Here is a 12,897-nt window from a genome sequence, read left to right on the forward strand (position 1 = left end):
ACTTTGTTTAATATTAAATAAATAAATATGCTAATTCAAGCATCCTACACTGCTCTCCTTGCATTATTTTGCCGTGATTTTTAATTGTCTTTAAGTGGAATTGACATTTACATTTAAAAATGAAGATCATCTTCCTTATTTAATTAAGACAGCCACTGACTGATGCAGAGCAACAACAATTCCTTCCCTCCCCGCAACTTCCTGAAAAACAGAATCTAAGCAACCTTGCTCCACTGAGTCAGCACATGCCAATAAAACAAGTGCGGTCATTCACTCAGTACCACTCTGCAGAAACTATGGGATTGCAATAATTGCCAACTCTTACTGTCTAAGGATAAAAAGAACAGGAGTACTTGTGGCACCTTAGATACTAACAAATTTATTAGAGCATAAGCTTTTGTCGGCTACAGCCCACTTCATCGGATGCATAGAATGGAACATATAGTAAGAAGATATATATATATACACACACACACACACACAAAAGTTGGAAGTTGCCATACAAACTGAGAGGCTAATTAGTTAAGATGAGCTATTATCAGCAGGAGAAAAAAAACTTTTGTGGTGATAATCAAGATGGCCCATTTAGACAGTTGACAAGAAGGTGTGAGGATACTTAACTTAGAGAAATAGACTCAATATGTGTAATGACCCAGCCACTCCCAGTCTCTATTCAAACCCAAGTTAATGGTATCTATCTATCTATCTATCTATATATATAAAGTTAATGAAGTGAGCTGCAGCTCACGAAAGCTTATGCTCAAATAAATTTGTTAGTCGCTAAGGTGCCACAAGTCCTCCTTTTCTTTTTGCGGATACAGACTAACACGGCTGCTACTCTGAAACCTAGTTTAAACTACATACCATTAACTTGGGTTTGAATAGAGACTGGGAGTGGCTGGGTCATTACACATATTGAATCTATTTCCCTAAGTTAAGTATCCTCACATCTTCTTGTCAACTGTCTAAATGGGCCATCTTGATTATCACTACAAAAGTTTTTTTCTCCTACTGATAATAGCTCACCTTAACTAATTAGCCTCTCAGTTTGTATGGCAGCTTCCAACTTTTATTTATATCTATCTGTCTCTTCTTACTATATGTTCCATTCTATGCATCTGATGAAGTGGGCTGTAGCCCATGAAAGCTTATGCTCTAATAAATTTGTTAGTCTCTAAGGTGCCACAATACTCCTGTTCTTTTTGCGGATACAGACTAACACGGCTGCTACTCTGAAACCTGTCTAAGGATAGGAGCCCAAACCTGCAACCCTTGCTCAGTAGAGGTCCTACTAAGTTGGATAACCTTATCCACTGAGGATAGCCTTATCCTAATCAAGGCCCTGATCTTGCAAGCTGCTTTGCATGTGTAGTCCTTTAGCCTGCACAGAGGGCCCTTAACTTAAATGGAGCTTCCTACAGACACAGGGGTTCACCTGAGCAGACCAGCTTACAGGATCAGGGCCTAAAAGGCGAGCACAAGGAAAGACTGTATACGTATTACTCTCATTTATATTAAGCACAGAACTCACAAAGCCCTGGTTGTTAACATATGCACACACATGCACACTAGTGGTAGGCAAAAACCACTAAACATTTATTGTGCATCTTCTTGGTTTAAACAAACAACAAAAAACCACTGATTTGTTTTGATGGCAATTACAACTGCTTTTATTCATAAACAGAGTAAGTTTTTATCTGAAAAAGCATTTGCAGAAAACAAAACCATCATGAATTTTCGTGTGAATAAACATTCAAGAGCTTTCACACAAGAAGAGATCTTGTGACCATGAAGAAAATCCTTTTTTACTATTCACACAATAGACAAACAACTATGACTGCCCATGGATTGCTTGCAAACTGGGAAAGGGACTCTTGTTTATAAAGCTTGTATCATCTAATGAGGAAACAGAAACAATACCATTTGATGAAGGTGACCAATCGTACGGTCCAATGACAACTACTCAGGTCCTGATTTTCATTTACACTAAGGTTATGTCTACACTAGCACTTTTGTTGGTAAAACTTTTGATGCTCTCCCACCGACATAGCTACTGCTGCTCATTGGGGGTGTTTAATCATGCCACCCGGGGAGCTCTCCCCCGTCGGTATAGAGCGGTTAACAGGAGACCTTACAGCAGTGCAGCTGTGCCGCTGTAAGGTCTCTAGTGTTGACATAGCTTAAGGCTCTTTTACATGGCTGTGAAGCTATAAAGGGGCTTTAAAATGGATGTAACTAGTTTACACTGCCATAGAAGTGTAAACAGCCCTTAGTGTAAATGAAAATCAGACTATCAGTGAGGTGTTCAAAACCAAACTACAAGGTAAAATTTGTTACGCAATCTATACTCTCACCCTGCACCCACAGTATGTTCAGCGCCAGATCAGGGCCTAGCTGTCCAATAATTGTGAAGAATGAACAAATTTGTTAAAAATCACATCCTGATCATGGATAATTCATGGACTGGGGAGACCTTAAAATAATCAAGCACAATCTGCCCCTATTGGGGGCTCCTGGAACTGCAGCCACAGACTATTTGCTCCATCACATACACAAAAATAGTCCATCAATACAAACGATGCATAAAAAGAACACCAGGTGGGCTGGACTTTAAACATGCTGTTTATGTTCATTGCTGCTATTATTGACCTTTATAACTCAATCACCATTTGATTTTACAGGTCATCAATAACTCCTGGAAATAAAGCAGGTCTCTGGACTGAGCTCATTCTTTACTGTAATTAACGTAACTTACAAACATGCTCCCCCATGTTAGTGCTACACTTTCAGCAATTAAGGTTGCATCATATCATCCATGAACAACACTTCTTATGTTTAGGGATTAAAAATTCACAAGACTTTCCTTGGGCTGAAAAATTCTTTGCTTAACAAGATAAGAAATTAGGACCCAACCATCCAAGCCTAACACACTTGATTGCTGTAAATCTAATACACAGCTGCCCACACAGATTTCTATGGTCATTTCACAAGCAGAGAGCTTCCAAGATAGGAATCTTAGTCCTTCTTTCATGCTCACTTCTGCTATTTCCAGCTTTTGAGGCCCCTAGCCATAATAAAAATAAAAAATGACTCATGAAACCAAAATAAGGCACCAAAAAAAAAAAAAAGTGAGACATAATTTGAATTTTTTTTTATTTAACAAATGCTTTGAAAGTTGCATTGTCCCAGAGAGCAGTTGTCTTGGTAAATCCTGAATGATGTGGTCTCCCACAGATGCCTTTGAAGATCAGGACCATGGCTTTGAATGGATACTGGACACAGTCTGGGAACCAACAGAAAGTGGAACATGTGGGCGAAGTGCTCATGATGGGTAGTCTGTCTCACTGAGTACGTAGGTGCAGTCACAAAGGTGGACCCTCTGTATTGCATCCACCTTCAATCCTAGATAGAGCGTTTTACAGTGATCCAAACTGGTGGTGACAAAACACATGGGCCATCAGAACCAGGTTTTCATAGAAAGCTGGTGTAAAAAGGGGTTGTGGTCACTGACCACCTAGAGATGAGTGGAAGACAACCCCAAGACTTTGCTTCACTTTGATAAATGGAGGCATATGCCCTTGCTAGATGCAGAAGACAAAGTCCCAGCTAGTTATTCAAAGCTCTGGCAGAGGTGACTCCTACTGCTATTAGACTTGATAAAGAAAAATGCGCCCGTCCTAAGAAAAGAAAGGAAACAGCAGAAATATTTATTGGGTGGGGAAAGAACAGGCCTATTTGAAAGAAGCCACATTCCATGATATTGAGAGGCTGGTTCCATCAAGGAAGCAAGTAACTAATCAGTCAATGATTTGTATAAGCCACTTAAGAATATAGGCCACTGCTGGGTGTGTGAGTAACTAATGCACAGTTGGTTTGTGTTTGAAGGCAGCAGCAGTAACAGTGATGACACAAATTAATTGCACAGTTTTCAGGAGATAATGCAGTAGAAGTAAAGATAATTACTATGCGATTAACATAGTTTCCAATTAAAGTCCCCTGTAGTTACAGAAAAACATTTATTTCTAGTAACTTGGTAATTTAACTTGTGTCACCACTGTACATGGACCTTCAGGGATGAGGACAACCTGTGAGCTTGCCTGTGCTGGAGTCAGGAAATATACTAGAATGCTTTCCAAACCCAATGTGTCAGAAGTTCTTAGGTCTTCTTTCTGTGCCCTAGCCATTTTTCACTGGGACAATGGGCTCTAAACAGAAAGTAAGACTGGAAGGGGTTAGAATCTTGAACTATTAGGTTTCAAGACCTATGTAACTAGCTTTATGGGCAACAGAGAAAAGTCATGAAACTAGCTGTATTTCTAAAATACTGACGCCTAGTATCGGGCATTTTGAAAACTATGTAGACAGGTAGAGATGAGGACTACCAAAAGGTGAAATGTCATGGGTAGCGAAGGACATGCAAGAGTCGCTAACATAGACATGATAGTTAAATCCATGGTAACAGATCAAATTGGCCAGGAATACAGGAAAGAGAGGTTACAGAACAGAGGCTGCAAGTGATCTGACCAAGAGGGATGGGGGAAAAAAATTTAAGGACAGAAATAAGCACCATATTTCATTGAAAGTACAAGTGGAAAACTTAAATTCTCCCTTAAGTACCCAAGCTGGAATTTGGCCTGGACTGCCCTACTTTTCCCAAGAAGTACCATAGAATTATAATTAAATCCCCCATGCCTCCTTCAAAAGATTCCCCAGTTTTCATTTCTGTCCCCGACTCCCCTTTCCTTGTTAGATGCTTATTGACACAGATTTCGGGGCATTTACCTAAATCACCAACATGGAAAAAGGAACAAGATGGAAGGTGGAGAAGTGAGAGAAAAGGTAGCTGAAAATTGCTACCAGTTTCTAACAAATTTGTGCAGCTGGCTCCGAGTGGCAAGCTATCTTGATAGACTAAAGGACCCAACATCATCATCACCAGCTGTCTTAACATTATTGACAGTTTTGCTATATAGGTTTTCCTATCTATCATAAATAGACACTGAACAAAAGGTTTATCATTAAAATTAAATTAGCTAAGGTATTTCAACCATTGGGCCTTCTTCACAAGTTAGAAGAGTAAGAAATGAAAATGTTCTTACAGATCCTAGAACAATGTGAACCTGTTGAAGTGTTACATACATTTTATATTTAACATTTATTTACAATAAAATTATTTCTATTTACAGTCAGAATGCCAATCCATTCTTCTCATGTACATAAAATAATTCTTACATGCATATCTATAGACCGTTATCTTGTGTGGTTACATGCATGTTTTATTTTCTGATGTAAGCGTGACTTCCGCCATGGAGCAAAGGCGGAGGAAATGGCAATCCTTAGTCAGCATAGTAGGTTAAAAGTTACATGCATTGTACTGCAGTAGGTTCTTTTACCTATAATCCATTTGTAGGTAAGTTTGCTGCAAGAAGGTTTTATAAAAACAGGAAGTACTATGCTTAAAGTTGAAGCATGCTGAAATGGCTTGTTGAATTGAAGTCTATAATTGTGGCAAACAGACTCACTCTTATATGAACGATTTATAAAGTTACCTAGCCCAGGTAATTTTGTTTTAGTTTAAATACCAAACCTAATCTTTCCCACTTTGCAAATATGTCCTTCCCTCTCAAACCCACTCCAGTTTCAAAATTTAATTCTGTTTATTAGCTATCCACCATGGGACAAAACTGACATCCTTCAGATTAGCAGCTCAGTTACGGTTACTGCTGTAAAAAATGCGGCCTCTAATAGGAAATGGAGGGACATTTCTTTTAACAGAGATGTGATATTTTATGTATATACATGCTTACATACAGCCTTATTGTAATATTTACTGTAGCAAATTTATTCCCCATGATCAAAACTAAGTATTTCATAGAGTCAGGAAAAAGTCTACTGGATATCCACTTCAAAAAATATTCACTAAACTAAATGCCACTTTTGGTTCCTTGCTTAAAAAGTTACTTGTAAACTCCCAAGCATTAAAGCCTGTTAGGCATACTAAATTTATTTTTATTATTTTATTATTACAGGAATAGAAACTGGAAACGGAAGGGATGTTATTAGTTTATCTAGTTCACCTAAAGCGTAATTATTCCTTATTGTACATTTGTTAGTGTTTGGGTCAGTCAGGTATCAATAGTCACATGTGATGGGACTTCCAACACTTCCTTGTGAGTGTTACACAGCATAATATTCTCCTGTATGAAGTTTTCCCTTTAGTTTTCAGAAAGTTTTCAGAAAGTTATATGTCCTTGTACCACCCAAGTAATTCCTCTTCTCCTCACCAGTGTTTATACATTAAATATTTCTGAAGTGTCATGCCCTCCCCTTAGTAATAGATTAACAAAGCCATACATATTTGTTAATTTGCCTTAAATCCATGCCTACAGGCCCCTGATCATTTTTATTGTTCTTCTGCGAACTTTAATTTGTTAATACCTTCCTGGTAAAGAGGCAGCAGCAGAAAGGAGAGTATCAGTGAGATCAGAAAGAATTATTACTTCCCTGTTTTATGACATGAGTGTCTAGATACATAGCCCAAAATTGCATTGGCCTTTTTTTCCCTTAAGTGCAAGATCATGTCTAATTTGTTGTCCACTATCCCACATAGGTCTTGTTCAGTAGTTTTGTTTTCCGGACATACTCCCTAATATTTATTTTTTGCATTATTTTTCCACAGCAAAAGTAGCATTAGAAAAATGCAAGCCAAACTCAAATCTACAATATCTTTATAGTATTTTCTAGTCCTCACTAGTATTCACAATTCTTCCCAAATTAGCATCTGCATTTCATTAACATGTTAATTTTACTACTACTTCCGGATTATTAAGGAAAAAATATCAAACAAGATCAGCCCTAACTGATTCCTTATGTATATGCAGGACCTAAAAGTAATATTATACTGATTAAAAATATTATTTAATAAGGAGCAGATTACCATATCCAGTCAACTGGAGAATTTTTTTTAAATGAAAACCAATGAAACTGAAAAACAATCCCCCTTTTTTGGAGCGATAACTCAATGAACAAATGTGAAAATGAACAACTCAACTCTGGTACGAACATGCGTTTGTTCCAGATCTGCCTAAAATCTGCCTACTAGTAACTCTAATTGCTGTTCTCATAAAAGGAAAAAAATTACTTTAGTGATACATAGAATATTTATTGTTTGGGTAGACAACATTTGTGCATTCTTTGACTAAATGGCACTTTAGAATAAGTTAATAGCTCATTTACAATACAATAAAATTTGCCTTATTACAGAGTATTTGTACCTCAATATTTTTTTAGATCCAGAATTCAAAGAATTCGAACAAGAGAAATTTACCATTACTGTTCAAAAGTACATGCATTTAATCTCACACTTTAATAAAGTTATTTTTAAATTTGTAGGCAGTGTTAAATGTGTATTTTAAATTCTGAATTTGCTCTGTTAAAGCATGAAACTGTTCATGTAGATTTATTTGCTAGATGTTCTGTACATCTAAAATCACTACAAACAGTGTACAGTAATGGCACATACCAGAAGATCATATCCCAGAATATTTACTGTCTACCCCCAATTTGCTGTTTTATGCTCTGATTTAGAAGCTGCAATGGTAGGAATAGAAGTCTCAAAATTACATTGTCCAGACAGGAAACAAACACTGCTCCCATTTAATAACGGTCTATCTGCTTTGATTGGTTGCAGTTAATATTAATAACATAACCTTTAAAAATGGTAGGGAAAAGCCAATACTTCATATTCATTCCTGATTTTAAGGTTCAACAAGAAGTTTAATGAGTAGCCATTATAAAATCATATTGCTAAATAGTACCTTAACTCACAATTCTGCTTATATAATTGCATCTGGATTGTAGCTAACAATTACTATTGATATATCAAAGTTACATCTTGAGTAGTGGAATGCTAGAAAGGTATCTCATGGTTACATTATTAACCATTATAGGGGCGTAGGCAGCAAAATAGATTAAATGAACAAGGCTTTTTCTTCAGGAGCCCTAGATTCAGGTTTTGCTTACAACTGGAAACAATCCAGTAGTCTCAAAACTAGATGACATGTCTACACCACAAAACCACCACATAATTGGCAGACTGTTCAGGACTGGAACAGCAGTGGGGACTGCAGGTCAAGACTGAGGCTCACTGGCAGAGCTATCCAGGAGGGTATGCATGGTACCCAACCACACTACATTGTGTCTGGCTCTAAATAATGCTATCTGTCTTCACTAGCAAAGAGTGTCATCATATTCATCCAACTATCAATGAACAAACAAAAATAATTAATTACATTTATAAGTGACATTTTAAAGACCGAACATATACGACATGATAATCTTTATGAAAATAGATCAATTTCAATATTGCTTGTCTTGTGTGATTTTTTTTTTTTAAGGGCAAGTGTTCTCCTGGACAGCTGCCAGTACCCTATTGTAAAATGTCCTTAAAGCAAGACAAACTCTTCTGTACTAAATCTTTTTAATCTTTTCTTTTCATCCTCGGAGAAAAGGTCATTTTCTTCATGGAGTGGACTGGAGGCAAAGTCATAGTCTCTAGAATGACCCTTTACAAAAGTAAACAAGGGATATTTCTCCTTAGATGAAGATTTCAGCATCTATAATGCAAGATAACATACCGAATAAACTGTTAATTGAAAATGAAGGGATAAAGTCCCTGGGTGTATTGATCTAATTACAGTCACACATAATTTACAACATGCATATTTGTTTTTATTTTCATTTGTCACATTAGAATAAAACTGCACAGACTCTCAATAGCCCACTTCTTCTGGTAAATAAATATGTTTCTAACTCAGCCTCCTCATGAAACAATAGCCACACTTGGAGTTTCAGGCCCCAATCTTCAACTTGTTCCACACAGGCGAACTGAACCACTACACATGCAGAACTCCATTAGCTTCCACTCGTGTGGAACAAGTTGCAGAACAATCTTCATATCTTCTGTCATCTCTTGAATTGCAAGCAGGATTTGTGGGCAGGTTAGCACCTTCTGGAATTTGTGGAAGCATTTTTATGGCAGAGACAGAGCACCTATAGCCATCAATACTTTTATTAAGTTTAAACATATACATTTAAGGGAAATAAGCCAGCTCAAGAGCAGATAAATCTGACAGTGGACTAAAAATGCTAACAGACTGCTTTAATTACATGTCAGAAACCTCCCTGGGTATGTCCACACGGCACACTAAGCTTGGGTTCTGATTCAGGTTTGAGCTCAAGCCCCTCGTCAGTTCCCACACAAATCAATCTGACTCAGGTCAGCAAACACCCAGGTCCCAGGTCCTAAGGCCCTGCCAGGAGGGTGTGTCAGAGTCCAAATTCCTCAAACTCAGGTCCAAGCTCTGTCATTCTGCATAGTGGATGCAGCTCACGCTGCAGACTGGAGTCAGAAGGTCTGTGCAATGCAGGATGGATACATTAGTATGACAGAGACCAGGGTCCAGCAATTGTAAACCCAGGTTTATGATGCCATGTGGACACTCAATCGTGGGCTTGGAAATACCGAGTGCACAAGCCCATGTCCCACAGATCTGGATTTACAATACAGTGTAGACATACCACCTGTCTCCTCAGAGACGAGGAAGCTGAGCCTCTATCAAGGAAGCTATTCATACTAAGGGTGATCAGTCACAGGTACAAATAAAAAGTTTTAATAGTAGGTGTTATTGGCCCATATACAAAAGGGCTTAAATGTGCTTTCCACTGTTTAAGGGATTCAACACCCACTGAAGTTAAAAAAAAATTGCTGATCATCTTTGAAAGTAAATCTCGATACACAGCTATAGTACATGCAAAGCTACATTAGTCTACAGATATAATCTGCATTGAAGTGATCAAACTATGAACTCCAAAAATAATTTGTTTTAATGAAAAACAATCTGAAGCGCTAAAAAACTTAAACAGATATTTAAACAGTATGAGCTATTTAAAAAAAGTAAGGCACTGGAAAATTATGCTCTAAGTAAAATCAGATTCTGCAATTTTTACTGTGCTCTGCAATTTTCCACTTTATTCTAGATTATTTTAATTCATTCTATTATTGTACTGTGAAACCTAAAGAGTAGGGCAAGGAGAAAGTGAGAGACATGCAGACAACTGTGATGAGCAGAAGGCAATGAAAAAGGAAAAAAGAAAAGAATGAGTACTGGGGAAGAAAGAAAAAAGTTTAGACAAGAAGAAAGACTGTAGGTCTCAGGGGACTGCGTAATTTTATATAGAGCCTTTCATCACTAGGTCATTAGATGAAGCCAGCCCTGGGTCAGTAGCAACTGACAGTCACATGGCAGCTGCTTCGTGGCCTGTGAAATGGGTTAGTACACATAGTCCAGCTCCTAAATGACATGTGTCTGCAACACAAAAACCATCACCACAGTTTCAGAGAAGCCAAAGTAGTAACGAGACTGAACCATTGTCTCACCCCTAAAGGTGGTCCCTCTAGGTCAGGACTGAGATACATGAATGAGGCAGCATGGGAGATGACAGAAGACTTCATTCTCTAGAGCCATTACTCTGACACCTCTCCATGTACTAAATACTAAAGGAAATGATAAAAGATTAGAGAGAAAGAGAAAGTAAACTAGAAAAGGTAGCAGAAAGCTGATCATAAAACAACTGCAGTATGGAACTTGATTAAAATGAGCAATTATTTCCGAATTGCATATCCCTCAGGGACTACCACTACCTTCCAAGTCAATGGGCAAATTCTGGACGTGGGTTTTCTTAATCAGTATTCTAGCTTTCAAAAAAGTTAATGCAAAAGTGTGTATGTACATAACATTTGTTATAGAAGATACTTCCACCCAGACGTTCACGTGAACAGGAGACAATTATCAGAAGAGATCTCATTAATTTGACATGCTGAGTCCCATTAACTGACTGCTAAGCAATGTTTCTAAAGCATTTATTTCTATAGTATCTGCTCAATAGATATAGATGACAGAGAGGACACACTTCCAAATGAATAAATCCCTGTGATTCTCAAACGTGTATATATATTTTTTACAACCACTCCTACAACCTCCTTTTTTTGGGAAACCTATAGTACAAATTTGATCACTGTTGCATTTTTACCAAAGAAACATTCATTCTAAAAAAACATGAACAAAGTAACTGAACAGTGTTCAAAGAGCTGCTTGTTTTTCAATTTAGTTGGCTTACAAAACACACACACACACACTTGTGCACACAGGGAAAGCTTTATCCTGTACCAGAAATATCATTGCTTGAATGAATTATGAGATGATGCAAAAGAATGACAAAAACAGCTCTGCAGCCCGAGAACCACTGCTCTCTCTCTCCAAAACAGGAATTTAGCTACATTTCTTAATTTTTGTAAAAATTTAAAGTACATGGTCAGTAATTTACTTTCAAAGATTAACAACTTTATTTTTTGTGATTTCAAGGATATCTCTACACTGTGTTTTAAAACCAGTAGCAGCAAGTCTCAGAGGCTGAGTCTACAGAACCCTATTACTTCACTTGCTACAGAAGCAAGAATCTGAAGTCCTTCATTAACCTAACCTGGGTGTCCCCACTTGGAAGTACACTGTGCTACCATTCAAGGCATTAAGTTACTCTTAAAGTGATAATAAATAAACAGAAAAGTAGTAGTCAGAGGCAGAGCAGGAAAAATGAACAAACCGATGGGGCAGACTGGAGGATGACAGTAGGACTGTTCTTCACACAATATTCATATGAAAAGTTTCCTATTTTTTCGGAAAATACATGATCTATTTTTGGGTATACTTACATTGCTGTCATCATATTAATATTAAACAGCCCCAATCCAAAATGCTAGTAAAATAGTTTTAAGACTAAAATCAGCTCCTTTGACATTAAACTAGATGCTGTTTCAGAGCATTCAACAAATGGATGGGGGAGAGAAACTCACCTGGCCTGAGATTTAAGAGGAAGACAATGGAAAAAAAATAAGAGAATTTTCTTACATATCTTAATTTTTCATTCATTATTCTGTCATGTTCTTAAAACTCCTCTCAAACGCAGCAGGGCAGATAAACTAAACATAATGAAACTTTTCTTTATAAACTTTCGTTCCATGTCTCTGTTGTTCCTGTCCTCTAAATCTACTTTCTAGTTCTCCATGTCTGAATCATACAAAAGAAAAAGAACTTCAGCGTTAACCAAAAAAAATCTACTGACCACTATATGTGGTTACTAAGTTTAAAATCTGGATATTACTTATTGGTTCATACCTTATCTAATAAAAATATTTACCACTTACATAGAAAGTTATATTTTCTAAGTGTTGTAGAAACCTTAATTCCTTGCAGAGATGTGAAAACCATTATGTCAAATGTATTAATATTGTGATGCATCTTTTGTTATTGCTGAATCCTTTTATAGGCAATTTTTGATAATAAAACATTTGGTTGTTTGGTACCATAGCTAACACAACACACATTAGCACTGTATCACATTATTGGCAATCATACACTGCAATAGTCTAGCAGAAAACATCTGTCAATTAAATTCAAACCTACCTAATTAAACCTATTCCTATGTTCTTAAAGTGGAATGGACATGATTAGGTGGGTTTACTGTATGATACCTGCTTTGCTAATTTAAAATAATGCTTCCAAGTCATAAAAATATTGCTTTATCTTTAAATGTAATCAAAAAAGCACTTATATTAACAAGAAATAATGCACAGTTTTGCTTTGCTCAAACATTTCCATTTCTTAAAAATTTTATCTCCAAGGGATGGATTGCATTTTAAAAATTCCTCTTCAGGTAGAAGACAATCCAATGACTGTAAAAGGTGCTGTCTGCAAAAATATTTTCATTTCAATAGTGCCACCTAGTGGAATAAACTTATACTGAGTCTACATAACAGATACTACATTAGTTTGTTTCAGT

General features: G+C 37.0%; 1 protein-coding gene across 8 annotated transcripts in view; it reads right to left on the minus strand.

The window, feature by feature from the left end:
* Positions 1-7,141: 7,141 nt before the first annotated feature.
* The window catches only part of ATG4C (autophagy related 4C cysteine peptidase), a 35,244-nt gene continuing 29,488 nt past the window's right edge, over positions 7,142-12,897 (minus strand). For 3 of the 8 annotated variants that reach the window (XM_007059039.4, XM_043552943.1, XM_043552942.1), the window contains one exon: positions 7,142-8,615. In XM_007059039.4, the coding sequence (XP_007059101.2) occupies positions 8,445-8,615 (171 nt within the window). In that variant the 3' untranslated portion in view covers positions 7,142-8,444. The other 5 variants (XR_006292718.1, XR_006292719.1, XM_043552944.1 and 2 more) reach the window with 5 other exon arrangements.

The sequence above is a fragment of the Chelonia mydas genome, chromosome 8 (assembly GCF_015237465.2).
Source record: "Chelonia mydas isolate rCheMyd1 chromosome 8, rCheMyd1.pri.v2, whole genome shotgun sequence".
NCBI classification, from domain to species: Eukaryota; Metazoa; Chordata; order Testudines; family Cheloniidae; genus Chelonia; species Chelonia mydas.